At 47.3% G+C, this 18,849-nt stretch overlaps 1 protein-coding gene and 1 long non-coding RNA gene across 5 annotated transcripts in view; one reads left to right on the top strand and one right to left on the bottom strand.

Moving 5' to 3' along the window:
• Window positions 1-18,518, top strand: part of LHX2 (LIM homeobox 2) — a 45,784-nt gene extending 27,266 nt beyond the window's left edge. The window contains exons 1-5 of one of the 4 annotated variants that reach the window (XM_066980607.1): window positions 108-995; window positions 3,748-3,950; window positions 4,351-4,733; window positions 11,050-11,255; window positions 18,088-18,518. In XM_066980607.1, the coding sequence (XP_066836708.1) occupies window positions 756-995; window positions 3,748-3,950; window positions 4,351-4,733; window positions 11,050-11,255; window positions 18,088-18,375 (1,320 nt within the window). In that variant the 5' untranslated portion in view covers window positions 108-755 and the 3' untranslated portion in view covers window positions 18,376-18,518. Of the gene's footprint in view, window positions 1-107; window positions 996-2,515; window positions 2,792-3,744; window positions 3,951-4,350; window positions 4,734-11,049; window positions 11,256-18,087 lie in introns of those variants that run through there. The other 3 variants (XM_066980606.1, XM_066980604.1, XM_066980608.1) reach the window with 3 other exon arrangements.
• LOC136786682 (uncharacterized) lies at window positions 15,303-18,272 on the bottom strand. The gene is made up of 3 exons (XR_010826043.1): window positions 18,134-18,272; window positions 16,092-16,253; window positions 15,303-15,507 (listed from the first exon to the last, which is right to left on the bottom strand). It is a non-coding gene; the product is annotated as an uncharacterized lncRNA (long non-coding RNA).
• Window positions 18,519-18,849: the final 331 nt, after the last annotated feature.

The raw sequence follows: 18,849 nt of genomic DNA, 5'->3' as shown, positions 1-18,849 counted from the left end.
GCGCCCGGCTCCCACCCCCGCTCCACCCACCCACACCCCCCCGCCGGCAGCCGCCCCGGGCCGCGCCGCCTTAAGGAGCGAGGGGGGCCGCCGAGTGCCCGTCCCACCTGGTGCCCGTCCAACTCTCCCTCCTTCCCCCCGGCTTTCTCCTTTCCCAATGAGCTCCGGCGGGCTGGGGGAGGAGCGGGGGACGGAGCAAACTTTGCCCCTGAGCTGCCGCCGCTGCCAGCCCTCCGGACCGTGAGTGCGCGCGGGGGCACCCGGCCCGGCCCCGCAGCGCCAGCCTGCCCTCCGCCCGCTGCAGCCTCCCGTCCCCGCCCGCCTCCTCCAAACCCCGCACAGTGCGATGTAGGGGCTTGTCCTTCTCATTTTTATTTTATTTTTTATTATTTCTCACCGAAGACGGTTTAATTCTATTTTTTTTAAATGCATTCCTATTATTTATTAATCCCTCCCCACCGTAAGCCTGCCCAGCCTTCTGCCGGCTGGGCCGGAGCGTAAAGCCTGGGACCGCACCCGGGGCGATGAGCCCCGCGCTGAAGAAGCCTCCCAGAGGGATGCGCCGGGGCCGCGCAGCAGCCTAGAGCCGAGCCCGAAGCTCACAGCGCCGGCGGTCCCCGCTCCCTCGGCCCCTCCGCCCGCCTCTGCTGCTCCCCGACCCCGCGGGACCCCGGACCCGAGCCTGCGCCGCGCTCCGGAGAGCTCCGCCGGGGGGAGAGCCCCGAGCCCGAGGAGAGACGGGGCGGCCGTGCTAGATGCATGGGGGAGGGCTCCGCTTAATGCAAGTTCTGGGCTCCTGCAGGGACCCCGACAACTGTCAGCAGCAGCAGCAGCAGCAGCAGCAACTCGGGGCCTCCTCCTCCGCTTCCTCAGCGATGCTTTTCCACAGCCTGTCCGGCTCGGAGATGCACGGGGTCATCGACGAGATGGATCGGAGAACCAAAAGCGAAGCACCGGCCATCAGCTCGGCTATAGACAGGGGAGAGACCGAAACGGTAGGAGGCGAAGGAGTGGGAGTCATTCAGCCCCCTGAACATAACGAACCCCTCAAAAATACAGTTTTTCCTTTAAAATAGCAGGTCGGGGGGAAACGTATGCAAAATACTAAATCGGAAGAAAATTAAGCATAAAGACACCCCCAAAAGGTCGAGTAAAACCACGGGGAAAGGCATGAAACTGTTAATTATTAATAATATGCATAGTAATAGTAACGCTTGGGTGAAAGGAGCGGTACTGCTCTTGCGAGAAAACAGAAAGCTAGACCAGCCTTTTGGTAGCGTCCAAGAACGCCTTCCCTTCCCCCAGCCCGGCCGGCCTTCTAAAGTTTTTAGGGAGAGGCAAAGTATGCTTTTATACAGATAACGCTCTGGCACAGCGAAATTTTTCTCTGCGGAATGGAAACACAAACAACAAAGAATCCGATTCGGTGTTATTTTTCAGGTGGGATGTCCACGCTGAGGTAGTTGTTATGGCACTAAGTAAAAAAAATAAATAAATAAAAGGAAAACTAAAACTCGAGCATCTTTAAATTATTATTTTTTCGTAATAGAAAGATACGTGAACACTGGATTTGCAAACATGGCAAATGGATTTAGAGGATGTGTTTCAGGGAGACAGACGGATGCAAATTTTTATAACTTTATCACTTTTATCTTATGTCTGCTAATGCGCACGACTTGCATTTTAATACATTTAGATAATAAAAAGACGCATCTTTCGAAGCAGAGTTAAGCCAGCAAAGTGGAAGAGATTTCTCAAGTGTATTAACTGAATCAACATTTTCTGTGTACTGTTTTTATTTTGTTTTGGTTTGTTTTTTTGGTTAAGAAACGATAATTCTGGGGAGAAATGATCCCATATTTTGGTAATGCTGTCTTTTAAGCTGATATGGGCATGTGCAAGAAAGATATCTGTGCTTGGTTTTTAAAACTTCAACAATAGGTGTTACTTCTCTAAATGCTATGGAGAAATTTACTTAAAAGTGACAGTGAGATTATTTAATCCTGGCATGCTGGCTGAAAATAAGCCTTTCAGCTAGAAGGGCTGAACATGATTTCTAATCAAAGCAGTTTTGGTTTTCTTTGGAAAACTTAATATTTCTCTGTAAAATTAAACAATATCAAGTTATCTTTCCTGGAGTAGTACTGTGGCATGATACCTTGATATATCTACTTAGAATTTATTTGCATGCACACGTGTATAGAATGAGCAGTGGGATAGGATACTAGATCCTTAAATACCATTTCTGGATATCAGAATATTTTTGTTACTGGTAAAGCAGAAAAAATCGTGTTTTGTTTAAAGTGGATTTATAAGGAACTACTTTGGTTATAAAACGGTCCCTAATCAGAGTTCAGTTAATGCCTTAAAGGACTAAGCTACCAGTGGACTTGTGTGGCTCCCATGCCGCTCTAGTGCCATAATTTTATCTGTACGTACTGCTGGTAGTGGAAATGCTGTAGTGCCAGCAGTAGTGCTCGTGGTGCTGGGGGTTGGCGATCTCTGCGAGTGCTGGATGAAAGCAATCCGTCAGCATGTGCTGGAAACACAGCTTCGTTTTCTTTCAGTTCTTCCCGTTAGCTGTCTTCCCTCTCCTTGCTTTGCGCAGGGACTTAAGGCTCTAGAGGAGGTAAAAGTAAACACGCGGCTTCCCCCCGCCCCGAGCGGGAGCTCTGCGGCTCCGGCGCGTCTGCAGGACGGCAGCTCTGGCCCCAGCACCACCGTGCGGGCCGGCCTCGAGCACTGCCATGCTGACAAGTTGGGGACGAAGCGGACGGCAGCGCAGTGCCAGGTCTGCCACAAACACTGCCCCACTCCGAGCCTCTTGTCCTGACTTCGGGTTTGGGTTTAGGCTGAGGGTGCTGGGTAAAATACATGAGCGCGCTTAAACGGTTTCCGATATTCTTTTTCTCTTTATTTTCTTTTAGTGTTTTCTTTTTTTTTTTTGGTAGGAGTTGACAGAAAATGTATTTGTTGTTTTTTTTTTGCAGGGGGTTTCGATTGGATTGTGATTTGACACTAAACTATTAAATTATATAGGGGTTACATTTAGTTTTATTGCTTCCAAGTTTATCCCAGCATAATCTAAAGCACTCTGTTGTTTTTCCTCTCTGTTTCCCCCACTATTTCGTTTTTCTGATGAAGCGTTCAGCGCCTCAGACCAGTAGCGTCCGTCTCCTCGGCAGTTGTGTTTCCCGATCCCTGCGGTGCCTCGGCTCGGGGCAGCCCGGGGCGCGGGTCGGTGGGGAGCGGCTCGCAGGGAGCTGCGCCTGTGCCGCTGCGGCTGCTGGGGGGTTTGATCGTAATTCACTCGGAATTTTATAGCTAGGAAAATACACACCCAGACCCGCACTCACGGGGCATTAACTATGCAGGCGCTCTCCGCGTATCCGTAACGGTAAATTTTAGAATTAACTCTCTGCGATTTTCCCTGCTCTGACGATTGCGCCTGTTTATTGAGGAGCATCTTTTCTTGATCTGGGACTGGCAAATTCACAAAAGGAAAAAAACGGAGCGAGAAAGCCTGGCTTTCAGCCGCCCCCCACCCCACCCCCGGCCGCTTTCGGCCCGTCCTCCACCCCCCCACCCCCCCCTCCGGGGCCGGCCGCCTCGGAGCCCCCCGGCCGCGGAGCGGGGCCGGGCCGGGCAGGAGCGGGGCAGGAGCGGGGCAGGAGCCGGGCCGGGGGGGCTGAGCCGCGCAGCAGCCGCTGGCTCTCGCTAACGGCCCGCGGTTGTTCTCCCCAGCAGAGCATGCCGTCCATCAGCAGTGACCGCGCTGCCCTGTGCGCCGGCTGCGGGGGGAAGATCTCGGACCGCTACTACCTGCTGGCCGTGGACAAGCAGTGGCACATGCGCTGCCTCAAGTGCTGCGAGTGCAAGCTCAACCTGGAGTCCGAGCTCACCTGCTTCAGCAAGGACGGCAGCATTTACTGCAAGGAGGATTACTACAGGTACAGCGCAAAGCCGCCCGGAGAGGGGGGATGAGGGGGGTCCGCGGGCTCCCGGAGCCTCCCGGCCGGGGCCGGGCGCATCCCCCGGGCTGCTCTGGGAGCACGAGGCCCCTCGGCGGGCGGCCCGGAGCGGAGCGGCCCGGCCCGGCCCCACGCGGGTCCCGCCGGGGGGCTGCGGACGGGGCGGGGGCCGGGGGGTCTGGGCGGCTCCCCGCGGCTCCCCGCCGCAGCCCGGGCTCCAGCGGCCGCGGGGGGAGCGGGGCCGAGCCCCCCAGCTCCTGCCGCCCTCCCGGCAGCGGCCCGGCGTCGTGTCCCGGCCCGCAGCCCCCCTCCGCGGGCCGCCCAGCGGGAAGGGCGGGATGCGCCCCTCACCGTCTCCTCGGGCCCTTGTGTTTTGCAGGAGGTTTTCGGTGCAGAGATGCGCGAGGTGTCACCTGGGGATTTCTGCCTCCGAAATGGTCATGAGGGCCAGGGATTTGGTATATCACTTAAACTGCTTCACTTGCACCACCTGCAACAAGATGCTGACCACCGGCGACCACTTTGGCATGAAGGACAATCTGGTGTATTGCCGCCTCCATTTCGAGACTCTCATCCAGGGGGAGTACCAGGTGCATTTCAATCACTCGGATGTAGCCGCTGGGAAGGGCCCAGCACTGGGAGCGGGCTCTGCCAGTACTTTGGGACTGCCTTATTACAACGGCGTGGGGACTGTCCAGAAGGGGAGACCCAGGAAAAGGAAGAGCCCGGGGCCTGGGGCAGACCTGGCAGCGTACAACGCAGGTAAGAGACCCCATCTTCCCCCAAGAACAATTCCGACGGTTTGTTTTTGTTCACTTCCAAAGGGGGATTTCCGTTTATTTTAGCTTAAACCGTTAATAATAGTTTAGCTGCAGCATAATTATTGAGATCAAGTGCTGTCAAACTGCAATTACAGAAGCTAATATGTTAGCATTTTTCACTTCAGCTGGAAATAAAATGTTTTGAAGCAAGGTCATCTGGTTAAGGAGGGGGAGAGGGGGGAGTGGAGCCTGAAATAAAATCTGGAAACCAGAGCTTGGAAGTTAGCACTTCAGAGAGCTGTGAATTTTCTTTAGTAGCTACACCCTCCGAGGCTGCTGATGGGCGAAGCGTTCTGCCCTTCTCTCGAGCTCCCGCACCTCCGCCTCGGGGGGCAGGGGGCCGAAAAGCGGCCGTCCCCGGGGGGCCGCGGGGGGCAGGTGGCTGCGGCCGGGGCCGGGGCTGCGCTGCCGGGACGGGGCCGGCTGGGCTGGGCTGGGCTGGGCGCCGCCGCTCGCTGCCCCTCGCCGGGACCGGCCCTGCCGGGGGGAGCCGTGCCCCGGGCGCTCTGCCCTCAGCTGCCAACTCGCCGAGGAGTTTCCTCGTCCGGCCTCCCCACGGCGGCTCCGGAACTTTGCAGGGAAAGGAGCCGGGGCGGTCTCCTGCCTTCCCGGGGCCCCAAAGGCCGCACCGTGCGGGGCCCGCTGTCCCTGGGGAACGGCGGCCATGGGGGGGCCGCCCGGGGCCGTGCCCCAGCCGTCGGGCTGCCCCCTCGGGCTGCCCGGGGCCGGCCGCGGCGCTCTCGGGGTGGGAGCCGGGGCAGCCGGGCCGGGGGGCTCGGGGGGCGCCGGGGGGCGCGGGGAGGCCGCAGGGCGAGGCGGGGGCGCCGAGAAGGGCGAGGAGAAGGGGCATGGCGAGCACCCCTCGGGACGGGGCCGCCACCCACCGCTGCCTTCGGCAGCGATTTGGGAACGGCTCAGAAACCCGGAGTCGTCCCAGGGGTGAAGGCTGGTGAAAGGTGCGCCTGGCGGTGTCCCTGCGAGCTCCCGCACACGCAGGCAGCGGCGGCTCCCCCGTTTAAGAAGGGTTCCTCTGCGGGGGGCTGCGGTCCAGGCGGCCTTCCGCTGCCTCCCCGTGCAGGGCAGATGTTCCCATTCAAAGGACCCGTAAACCGGAGCAGCGGCGTCTGTCCCGGGTGGGAGCACAGCCCCGGAAAGTCTTGCTGCTCCCCGGCTTCCTAACCGCGCCGTCCTTAGCCGCGTTTTGAAGAATTCGTTTCCAAAATAATTGCCCTCCGAGTTTGCTCGTGGAATTTGGGGTTAGACCCTGTAAACGATGCTGCAGAGATCTTCCTTGAGGAGCTTTTAGCTTCTTCGCTTAAACTATTTGTCTGCTTAATATTTGCTAAACCGATAATCGATTAATTTATATGGTAATAAGTGTAATTGATCTTGGAAATCAGACGGGGTTGTCTGTTGATTTTTAAATCTCACAAACCAGCAAATTATTGCAAAGCCTTCTATTTTCTGTCTCCTAAAAGGAAGCCGTTTAAAAGTGTGATAGTTTCTCTCCATTTTTAATGGAACTTCTCGTTTCCTCCCGAGAAATGCACGGTGTTGTCCTCTGAGGGTATTCGGGGCTGGTACTTTGTGTAGCAAGCTTCGTGTAAATAAATCTTCACCAGAGGTGGTGGGAAAAGGGGGACCCGGAGATGCGGCCAGAGCAGGGACAGGAATTATTTTGTAAATAGCAGCAAACACTCATCTGCGCCATGAATTGGACTGGCTCTTGTTTCTGCTTAAACGAGACTCCGTTTGCACAGGGATGATGGGTTTTGGATGTGGATAGAGCCTGACAAGTGGAAAATAGCTTAGAAGGATGCCGAAACTTCAAAAAGATTTTTTTCCCTCTCTCTCTTTGTTTTTTCTTAAAGTGTGTTCCTGTGATCGTAATTTCTTCTTTCACTTGTTGGATTGGATTTTGATGTTGGTTTCTTTTTTTTAGGTCAGTAAATCAATGGCTGAAAGCTTGCTGAACACAGAAGCACCTGTAAAGAATTCTGAATACTCCCTTTGTGGATTACACCCCAAACCTCCCCCAGCCCGCTGTACTTTATTCCCATCTCTCCGCTCTGCCTTTAATAAGAAGACAGGGACCTCTCCTTGCAAGCGCTAGGAGTGCTGAGCAGGCGGGGGGCAGCGGGAGCTCCCCACGCCCGGGGCCGGGCGGGCAGCGGGGGCGTTATAGGGGCGCTCCCTCCCGCACGGGCGGCGGGGCCCGGCCGGGCTGCGGCTCTCTGGGGCCGGGCCGCTGCGGGGCGCTGCTCCGGTACCGCTCCCTCCCGCTCCTGCTCCCGGTCCCGGCCCCGCCGCCCCGGGGCCGGCAGCGGGGCCGGGTGGGGGCTGGCCCCGCGAGCAGCTTTGCCAGGAGTTTTTTCCTGAGAAACCCGGGGAAGCTCTGGCGAGCTCCCCCCTCCCTCTCCCCCCGGGACGGGAAGCTCCCGGCCGGGGCAGGGCTGCGCCGGCTCCGAGGGGGGGACCCCGCAGAGCCCCGCTGCGGCCCCCTTGGGCGGGCGGGCGGGCCGCAGGCACCCCCGTCCCCAGCAGCGCCCGGGGAGCGGCGGGTCGCAAGGTCCCCTCCTGAGGTCCGGGTGTCCGCCGCGTCCCCTCCTGCCCCCCGGCCGCAGCTCTGTCCCGGTGCCGAGCCCCCCCTGCGGCTGCGGGCTCCGCTCTGCGCTCCCGGCCGGGCCCCCCCCCGCCGGCCCCGGCCCCCTGCAGGCAGCCGCGGGTGGGAGCGGGGCCGGCCCCGCACCCCGGGGCGCTGCGGGCGGCGAGCGCCGAACGCGCCTCGTGTTTCGCCCCGCTTCCCGGACCGGGGCTGGTTCGCTTTCGTTTGGGGGTAGCGTAACGCGTCAAACACGAGCCGCTAAGAACAAAAGTTCCCCCCCGAGGAAATTCCTCGCCCCCGGCCCCTCCGGCGCCGCGGCCCCGACGTGGGGGATCCGGGGCTGAGCGCGGAGCCGTGCCCCCGGCTCCCTCCTGCAAACAGGGTTTGTGCAAGGATAACGGCGCGTCCCGCTCCGTACTCGTGTCGCTGTTTTTAGAGGCAGTTTTACACGTTATTCTGCCGAGGATATTTTGGTCCCCGGCGTCGAAGCGCGATGGTTTGATGTGAGGGAGCGAGAGCCAGCTCCTGGCCGCGCTCTCTGCGGGCTTCACCTCGTGGCCGGCCGGGCGCTGGTGTCGCGGTGCCGGGGGGGCTGCGAGGGGTCGCCTCTGGTGAGGGCAGCGGATGGACGGCGGGGCGATGGCCTGGGCGTGGGGGCCGGGGGAAAGGCAGCAGGGCCTCAGAAGTGGCCTGGGGTCAGAAGAGATACTTGGCACCACTTCAGAATTTGCTTTATCACAACATAGGAATGAAGCGTTAGTTAATTTAAGGCTCCTCTGACTGGAATGTTACCAGTTGTATTTTTGAACTCCCAGCAGGAGTCCTAGATGCTGCAATTGCATGGAAATCCTAAGTCCGGGTGGTTGAGCAATTCCTTTGGGCGATGTGCAGGGACACCACGAAGGACCAGGGAGGAAGTGCCTGGAAACCAGAACACGGCACGAGGGGCGCGTACGGTGCCACTCTTACACCAGGGTGGCCCTTGCAGAAACTCCTTCGCTCCTAAGGTCTCCACGCACTTCTGTGTCTGCGCCTGCAGCGCCCGTGGACATCTCGGGCTGGGCAGGAGCTGCACGTAACACCGGATTGGTACAACCAAATTCTGGAGATGGTGCCAAGTACCAGAAACAAACAGGAGAGGGGAAGCGGCACTAACGAGGAGGGTTAGGTGAGGCTGGGGGATGCTGCGGGTGCCCAAAGCACTTGGGCAAGATGAGGAAGAGCAGACACCCTTGTGCACTTTCAAAGTCTGTTTTGTAACTTCCTAGAAAAGGACAACGGTTTGCTGGTCTCGAATGGTACATATTCACTGTCATCTCAATGTTATTTTTATTTAGAAGATTAGGGGTAAAATTACAAGAAATTGAAAGAGCAAATTGTTCGTTGTCCAGTTGATGAAAAGCAGATTCCCTCCTTCCCTTCTGGGAGGATTTAGAATCAGTTTTATTTCCTTGGATCCTGATTGTATCTCATTCTCTGTAGAACAGGTTAAAATCCAGCTACTTGCAGCCCTAGGGTTTGTTTTGCTGCATGTTAACAGGTCTCAGTCCTTCTGATGGATATTTTGATGTGCTTCCTCCTAACTCTTTGCCCTGTTATTTCTGGGAGGGTTTGAGAGCATTTAAGACAACACACAGAGGTCTTTTCCATTTCTAACATCTACAATTCTGTGAGTATGTTTTAAGACCAAGTACAGTGTTGTTTTACATTTCCACAATACCTTTTGCTATAAGAAATACAGTTTCAGTTATTCTTCCCAGTATTATTTAGAGGGAGAACTGTAGCTCTGAAGGAGACTGGAGCTTGTGGGGTCACTCCAGTTTGGCAACTAAATCTCAGTTCTTAAACCAGAAAAAAGACTTTGCTACATTCTGTCCAGCTCCATTAATACTGCATTTTTACTATCTCCTTTTGTGTGTCTTACACCTTTTAAACTGAGGTGCTTCCAGTCTTTCCATACATCACGAAAACAAGCAGAAATGCTTCTTATTACTGGAATTTGGCACAAGAAAGTTAGGTCTGCAAAGGATTTATAGAAATGTATACACATGCACATACATGTGCACACATTTATATATCCAGCACATTTATTTCTGGCTGTTTTTTGAATTGTAGGGGTACAGAAACTCACCAAGATATTTGAGGCTTCAGACACTTTTTACCGATCTATTAAACAAGCCTGCTTTTGGTCTCACAGCTGAAGTTTTGCAGGCCTTGCTCTATGTTGTGCCACATCTTTTAAAGTTTTTGAAAAGCTGAAATTTGCGAAGCAGCCACTGCACATGCTGCAAAACTGCTTTTTAGTGTATCTATATGCATATTTCCCCATGAGTACGTGCACTTTGTTTTATTTTATTTTTTAAATAGTGGTTTTAATGCATGCCTTTCAGAAATTGAATGTATTCAACAGGGCTGAAAAACTCTCCTAGACAGTATGAATTTAAAGCATGATTACAAAGAGATACATGTCCATGAAATGTACTCAGTTGTAATGAATCAGTGGTAATGGATAACTGAAAACAAATCTCTTTATGTGCTTAGGAAATTCACCAATAACTCACATTTTAAAATACACTTGTCTGCTTTTTTTGCGTGCTAAGTAGAATAGAGATAGTAGTGATTTTTCATTACTTTTAACCTACAACTTACAGGAAATTAAAAGGGAGTTTCAAATACTGGAGCAGAAAAAGTAAGTTAATGACAGCTTATTAGAGCTAATTTTCAGTTATATCCATGATTTTTTTTAGTGAATTTAAGCTTGGTCCTTAATGTTATTTTAAGAGTTTTTCTATGGTTTACTTTATGCACGTGTAAATTAAAAACTACTTTTGGTCTATGAGACTATTTTGTTTGGCATTCAACATTTAATACAATTTGATAATTATTACAATTTTCCTTGGTCACAGACGTCCTTTGCAGGCTTTGCAGTTGATTTATGCAAATGTGTCAGTCAGTCTCATTCAGTGATTTCAAAAGAATATAACAGAATCAGTCATTCAAAGTAGTATTTTCAAATGCTTAAAAAATGAAATGTAAATATAAATAATAAAAAAGTGTATTTTTTTTCATTTGGTGTGCTGCTGATATATTGTATTAACAGCTTTATTTCTTGAGCTAGTCAAATTATAGTCATAATTTGCTGTCTGGTACCCACAAACTTTATTTCTTTTATAGTGTTTCATTTAATGGTCTCTCTTGTACTCTACAGGGTTTAGTTTGATGGAGGAAATAATTATAATTTTAACTGGTCTGTTCCATCGAGATTTAAGTGGGCTCTATTGTACAGCTTTCTTTGTATATTACAACACAATTTATAGTGATACAAAGTACGTTAAAACACTTTACAGAGTTGAGGACAGCTACTGTCCTACAAGCAGAAAGTGGAGGAAAGGCTGTGTGGAGATGGAGGAAAGAAAAAAGGAAACAGACCTGACATTTTAAAAGCCATAAAGAGGCAGGTGAGGGTCCTCGCAGACTGGTTATTGTAAGGGAAAAATAGAAGATGCAGAAATGGAGGGGAAGGCAAGTAGGATTTGTACCAGTACAATACATGCCATGGTATGTTATTTTAATTGCTGCTCTCAGATGAACTGCAAACAATGTTGGTCACAGAGCAATAGGTTTACACGCCTTTTCGTCTTGTTGCCTTAAGCTTTAAGCTGCAATGAAAACGATGGTGACCACCTGGATAGAGACCAGCAATACCCCAGCAATCAGAAAACAAAGCGTATGAGGACATCATTCAAACACCACCAGTTGCGGACAATGAAGTCATACTTTGCTATTAACCACAATCCTGATGCCAAGGACTTGAAACAGCTAGCTCAGAAAACCGGCCTGACCAAAAGAGTTCTTCAGGTAAGAAGAGCAGTCTTTTGTACCAAAACATCATTTTTATATAAGAAATGCTGTGGATTTTACTAATCTTCAAGCTTTTCATAATCATTCATACCTTCTGTGAGACATCAGTTACATTCTAGAAAGTATGAGAAAAGTTATTTCATTTCAGCTTCCCAAAAGCAGATCACTTGGGTTTTAATTTTTAACGACAGTTGTGAAGGCATGGGGTCCTACTTGTTTTCCTGAAGTTAGTCAATTCTGGTGCATGTTTTAGCTTCTGATCTGCTGCAAGAAAAAGAAAAAAGTTCAGTTAATGTAAATAGAGAACTCTTAATTTAGAAATGGTTTTCTTTGTAAGTGAGTAATCAGCAGTTGTTTATTATTTTATCAAGACAGGGAAGATGTCTTTTCCTTCACAATGTAAGTGGACACAAATTTAACTTTTCAAAGATTATTTTTTTAGTCATAGTAAAGTAATTTAGAATGAAAGGCGACTGCATTTTGAAAGTACCTTTTCCCTGAAAGCTGGATTTTTCTTGCTTCAAGGATATACACTCCATTTGAATTATTATGGCAAGGAAAGGTAAGAATATTAGCTGGATTACCTCCATTCTAATTTATAGTTCAGATTCAGGAAGTGAATTTTAATGGGCACTTATTCAGTAACTATAACTAGAGATAAATGTGGGCATATAGGAGGCATGACATTCCAAAATCTATTGCTGAAGTCTTTAAATGGATCTTTAATAGTAGAAAAAAATGGTTTGTGGGCTTCGTAGAGAAAGCTAGGGCTCAGGCGCCTGGGAAAGCACTGTGGACAGCCCTCACAAATTCATAGGCAAGTGGAGGGCAGCAAACAAAAACATTGAAAAAAACCTGAATTCACTGGAGAATTGTGGATCTTGTAGTGTTTACACCTAACTGAAAAAGGAATAAAGGTTTGTAGGCTTCCTAGTAAAACTGCTAATGAAAAACTGTATGTAATTCCTTCTCTTGGCCATATCCATCACAGCTGGATTTTGCTTGTTTTTGTGAAGCTGATTTGCAGTGGAACAGATTCCTCCTCTATAACTGGTGCACATCCTAGCACTTGACATAGTGCCTCTCATAGCAGCTCTCTTTTATCTATGAGTGTGGAACAAAGGATTTTCTGCATTTAACTATCATTATTTTTGCACTTCCTCATTTTCTCATCAGAGTTTACACACTTGAGTGATATCTACTTTGTTACCAGTGCACTCACACCTGAATTATCTGGGAAATTTCACATAGTGCATGAAGAAGTTAGATCGGTGCCTAGAAAATGCCTCTCTTTGATCTTCCTTCTGTTCTTTTTCCTCAGTCTGCACCAACTTTGACTTCCATATCTATTCTCTTTTCACCCAATGAGCCTGTCCTTCCAAATCTTTTCCAAGTCTTTTTCTCTGTTCCTTCCTTTTATAATGTATTTCTTCTCTCTAAAGCTGAATTCCATGTCTCTCTTCAGCCTCTCTTTCAGTTTCTTGATCGCTTCTGTTTCCACGTTAAGTACACCACATCTCCCAGCTTTAAGGTGCACAGTGCTTCCTCTTTTTTTGTGGCAAACCTTTACAATTCTACAAAACTTTTTTCATGGTTTTGGTAATTGGTGTTTCACTTCTTTTACTTCCACAGTTAAATGCTTCTTTATCTCTGGGCTCCTTTAGCTGAAGAGTGGTGCAAGGTAATAGTTGGTGGTGAGGACTGCACACAGAGGATGGTGCTGTTGGAGGCACTTCAAGAAAATGACTCGGAGTGATACTTTGCGTAGTATCGCTTGAGTTTTTCTGTTTGTTACGAGCACTCTCTACTCCGTTGAAAATTAATTTGGGCTTTAAAAAACAAACTTACTTTTTAGATTTTAGAACCTTTGTGCCCAGTTGGTTTATTTCTAACCTGTGAGAGAAAATAATGTGTGCTTCTGAAACCATGGAGGGAATTTTTCGAACGCTGATGTTCACCCGTACAAGTTTCAAGGTTGCTTCTTGCTGGGGAAAACTCTTCGTGATGTTGGTTACTGAATAGTGTCACTTGTTAATTCTTTTGCGCCAGAAAGGTTGGCATTCCATCTGTGTCATTTATTGAACATGAAGTAATTCACTGACACTATTGATCTAAACAAGCATCGTTAGTATTAGGCTGTCTCACATGCTGAAGGCGTATGGACTCCCAGATGTATATACACACATTCCAGTAGTAAGAAATTTTCTGCTTTCCCTATCTTGTTATTAGGCATGTCTGTAAGCGCTTGTATTTTTGTATGTTCAGGTCTCAGTTCAGCTGATGAAAGATAATGATTCTTTATCTATCATGAACAGAATGTAGTGTAATAGAAAATACAAGGTAGCAGATGAGGAGAAAGACAAATTCTCTTATTCTGAAACCAGTGGGCTTTTTAAACGTGCAGAGGAGTTCCTGGTGTTTTTAGGAAATGGCTATAGTGCCATTACTATAAAGGCAGTTCCATATAACATGTAATGAGGGTGGCTTGTAGGTGAGCAGAGAGTTTGGCCATGTTCATAATGAATGATCTGTGATACTGGACTTGGAAGACCTGACTTCTGTCTTGGCTTCATATACAGTTAGTCATCAGCTACCCATGTCCAGAAGTGGAATGACAGGGAAATGTAACATACTGCTTCAAAAATAACATTTCATTCAGTGGCTTTGTAATGCAGAATATTTTCCTTAAGTAATGACATTAGAATTACAGTAAACCTATTTATATTTTTACTCCCTATCTTTATATATTTCCATTCCCATTTAGCTTTATATTTGCATTTTGATATGCACCTTGTACTGCAGCTGGGGAGGACGAGTCCATTATTGTAAGCTATCATTCTTAATTAAAGTGACCAGCTAATTGTGAGCTAACTAATTGGTGTAAACGTTACTCTTTTGGGAATCGATCTTTCTTTTTTGTGAGTTTAGAAAGTGAAGGTGGAAGTAGATAGCCCTAAGAACATACGGTTTGCTAGCTATTGCTATGTACCTCTTCTCTAACCAAGAGTATGGAAAACAACTATCCATGGCAAAAGCAGTTTAGGAACATGAACCATTGTTTTTCAGTGGGTGTCTTCTACACCGCTTATCCTTTCTTGAATCACTCCCCAGTAATGTTGAGATGAAAATCCTACAAAGATTATTCCTGCGTGCATTTGGACTTTGCTAATTCGGTTTCCAGCAGTCAACAAGCACAAAAATTTTCACAGTCGTGTGTGAGTATCCTGCACTATCCTTTGGCGAAGATTTGCTTTAGGATAGCATACTGCAGACTACTTACCAAACCTTCATTCATAAAATATCCTATAGTTCTCTTTCAGCTGTATGTTTAATAATCAAAACAATTCTCAGAATGTGCCTTCAGTGAGTAAACACGGTTTGCTGTGTGGTGGAGCATCCTTTACATTTTTATTTGTTTCTCCCATTGTTAGTAAGTAGAGTTCAGTTAACCTAAATGTCTCCAGGTAGATGTGTGAATTAGCAAAACTGTGTTTAAAAATTTGTTTCTAGTGTAAGCTATTCGTACAACCAGTATACAACAGTTGCAACAATGGAGGTGTTACCAACAAAAAATAAAGTTATCTTAGATAACATGACCTCATTCATGATGATATCTCAATTCTTTACAACAATTAGCATATTTATTTTCAATACTTCCCTGTCTTATGGACATGTTATTTTATTCCCATTTTACAGTCAGGAAATGGAGACAGAGAGAGATAAATTAGCAGTGCAGATCACTGAAGAGATAGTATAATATTTTTACTGCAGAACGACTCTGCCTAGCTGCTGAGCTGCCCAGCTACAGGCAGGCGGCTCGGCTCCCCAGAATGTGGTAGCGTCAGTGGGTCTCACGGCTGCTTTTATTTCTCAGTGGGAGTTTTGGTACATATTTTCCCCATTTGGTTTGAAACAGCTCAGCCCTGTAATGATACAGTTGGACAGAAAAACACTATGTACTTCCCAATGAATTTCTTTATTCTTCAGTGCTGAAGACCAGATTCCTAATTGTGTAATTGATGTGAGATAAGTCCTTCTGGAACAATTCTTTCAGTTATGTATATTTGGGTTATTATTTCTTTACTTGGATGTAATACTGTTACAGGTGCAGGGCCCGAATTGCCAGTGTGCACATAGAGCACTGCCGCCATTATGCACGGGACAGCGGCCCTGGCTCGCCAGCTCTTGCACGCTCGTTTGCACAGCTATACGCAACAACGCAGGGCAGTAGCGAATCAAGTTGGCATTCCTGCAACTCAGAAAACAATAGTTTTAATTCTTTCACTACTCTTCAATGTTAAGTCTTTGCTAAATATTTTTATATCCTCAGTGCGTACCAGAATGTCACTATTGCAATAATTACTTTGTTATTCATTTCTATCATAAAACATGGCATTTTCTGAATTTCAGTTAATAAATATTTAGATGCTTTTTCAGTAATATTACAAATATTTACTAGTGGACAACTTTAAAGAGCTCTGTAACCATTATCTGATTAACCTTGACAATATCTCAACTGGACTAGAGGTTTTGTCTGTTTTAATTATGCTGTAACTATGCAACATATCAACAGTGGCAGTCTCTAAACTTAAACTTCATATATATGATTCTTTTTACAATTTTTAGAAGGTATATATTAAAAAATTGAAGCCAAATTTCTTAATTTGTTGGACAAATATAATTATCTCTTACTGAAAGGTAAAATAATCCCAAAAGTGTTAAAATTGCTGTTTTCTACCATTCCTACTAATTGGCGCTTGAGACTTTGTAGCTCGAATGCCCAGAACAAACTAATTTGCTTCACCTGCACCCCTGGCACACGAGGCTCCTCACCTTGCTCAGAAGCATGCACAGACACTTCCACGACTCTCTTCTTGCAGGGCTCTGGATGAACAGTCATGCGAGGGGAAGACACTGGCTTTGAATGTTTCAGGCAAAAATACCACAATTGTTTTTGCAGTTTTGACCACATCACAGGTTTACCGCTATAATGGACTGTGTTATAAAATAATTAATATATTTTTGCAGTGCTAGTTTAGGAGAAGGTTTCTGTTTTCTTTGTGTATATGAAACCAATATATACCCTTTAAACAAAATGTTTTAGTAAGGGGAGCACCAACATAAACTGAAACAAGGACCTGTAGGGATGTGAGTAATGAAAGCAGCTCGTATGGCCGCTGCTAGAATTTGTGCCTGAGGATCATTTCCTTGTGGCATTCCCAGGAGAGAGTGTAAGAGAGAGTACGTGTGCTTACAGACCCTTGGCTGAGAGAGAAAGCTTTCCAGAGGAAAAGGAGAAGTGATCAATAGGGGGAACTCGGGGCTGGACCGTCCATAGATGAGAAGAAAGCCAGTCAGAGGAAAAATGGTTTGAGCCATCTTCACCAATTCTAACTGCAGCTGGCAAGTTGAAGGGAAAGAGGAGACTTCACAGGACTGCGTCGTGTTTCCGTGCCACTCCTCCGCCGGCAGCCTGGCCTGAAGTGGATCCTGCGGCAGGGACTGCAGGTTCAGAGTTAGGGGTCAGGATTTCTGTAAAGGATGCTGTGACCACATAGCAGCCTTGTGAGCTCTGCACACTCACTTTCCCTGTACAGGCCACAGCGGAGAAATTTGATGGACTAAGGCTGGGCAGGTACTTTGACTCAGCTCCTTTCTCTGACAAATACAGAGATGATGAAGTTCATTGCACCTGGAATGGAAAGACTTGGTCCTATTCCTTGTAAGAGGTCAACGTGAGAGCAGTAGGATCAGGATTGAGTCAACTGTAAAGAACATAACAATGTCAGAAGGCCTTCTGATAAGTAAGCGCAGTGAAATTTCAGCTAGTTGTACCAGCAAAATTAGCTGGCATCAACATACAGCAGGTTGAACACAGGGTATTTAATGGCATTTTCAAATTTAATCAAAGTAATATTCTGTACCTACAGTTCATCCAAGTTTCACAAATAAATTTTATCTATTTTCAAATAGGTAGAAAAATATTTTATCTTTAAACAAATCCTGTAAACAGTAGAGAGCATTTTTAGCTTGGACCTAAACTGAAATTTAACTGAAAAAGCAGTAGTCATAGCATTTGTCCTATGATTAGTTAGTGATTAGTTAGGTAATAAATAATGCAAGAAGTAGAAATCTTGGAAATATTATTGCTGTATGTGGCTATCATTTCTTCTGAAATTACATTTTTTTAATGCAATATGGGCTTTTAATACCATTTGAGCCTCTTTTTCCAACATCATTCCAGGACTGAAAAAATTTAAAATGAGACTGGCATAGGAGCTGAATCATTTGAGAAAGAAGAGTAAGAAAGAGGGACAGTCTTTTTTGAAAAGTGAGAGCACTGCTGAGACAAGACATGAGAAAGTTCCCGAGAGAGCCCTCTGAGCCCGCAGGAAGGCAGGGTGCTGTGCTGTGTCACCTTCTGCACGCAATGGGAGATGGACCTGAGATAGCAGGGTGCTGAAACTCGCGAGTTTATGTTCATCAGATGCTTGATTTCTATCTCGTCCTGACAAGTACTTCTGGGAGTGAGGGCAGTCAAGGATTCTCAGGGGCCGCCAAATTTGTAGGCAACTTTATACACAGCCTACACTGAATGACTCCCCTCCTGTCCCAAGCAGACTGTTTACACAGAGAATTGCAGGAGAGGGAAAGAGGAATGCTTCACAGGCATGCAGAGGACACTTTTCATGACTGGGGCTACTTTTTTAACATGTTACCATAAAAACATCTTCACCAATTCAAGCTTTGATGAATTTGTGAGTTTGCTTTTGCTTTTCTAAACACTGCAGCTCTTTAAATGCTACCCTGTTATATTAAACTATTTCAGGTTTGGTTTCAAAATGCTCGAGCCAAATTCAGACGGAACCTCTTACGTCAAGAAAACACAGGGGTGGATAAGACTTCAGATTCAACACTCCAAGCAGGGACCCCATCAGGTCCTGCATCAGAAATATCCAATGCCTCCATGAGTCCATCCAGCACTCCCACTACTTTAACGGACTTGACTAATCCTACCATGCCTACTGTGACATCTGTCTTGACGTCAGTGCCCGGAAGTCTTGAGGTTCATGAATCTCGAAGTCCTTCACAGACAACTCTTACAAACCTTTTCTGATGACTCTTTCTTAATAATTTCTTTAAAAAAGAAATTATTCTTAGTTGAAATTCCAAGTGTATTTTAATAGAGGCTTTGAGCAACTGACTAACCACAATTAGGATCTCTCCTAAAAAAAAAAAAAAAAGGAAAAAAAAAAAGAAGGAAATGTAGTGTTCTGGTATTACGGAGTGTGGACTGAAGAATAACTTGGAAGATCTATTGCAACACAACATTTGTGTAACTGTACAGTTTTGTGGACTGAGCAAGGGAAACAGCAATTAATTTAAGTTGGCTAAAGCTTCTGTATTTTCAAAGACTGCCATGTGCCTTATATACTGTTTTATCTACATACTTTGGATTCCATGTCCACTTCTCTTTTTCTCTCTGTATATTTATGACCAGGGCAAAAATGTCAAGAGTTTGTTACTTTGAATAGTCCTAAGCCTTTCATTGGTTGCTTTGTTGTTTTAGAATTTTAAGGTCGAAGTCTGT

This window comes from Anser cygnoides, chromosome 20 (assembly GCF_040182565.1).
Source record: "Anser cygnoides isolate HZ-2024a breed goose chromosome 20, Taihu_goose_T2T_genome, whole genome shotgun sequence".
NCBI classification, from domain to species: Eukaryota; Metazoa; Chordata; class Aves; order Anseriformes; family Anatidae; genus Anser; species Anser cygnoides.
Note: the sequence above shows the minus strand (reverse complement) of the source record. Positions and strands in the feature narration are given on the sequence as shown.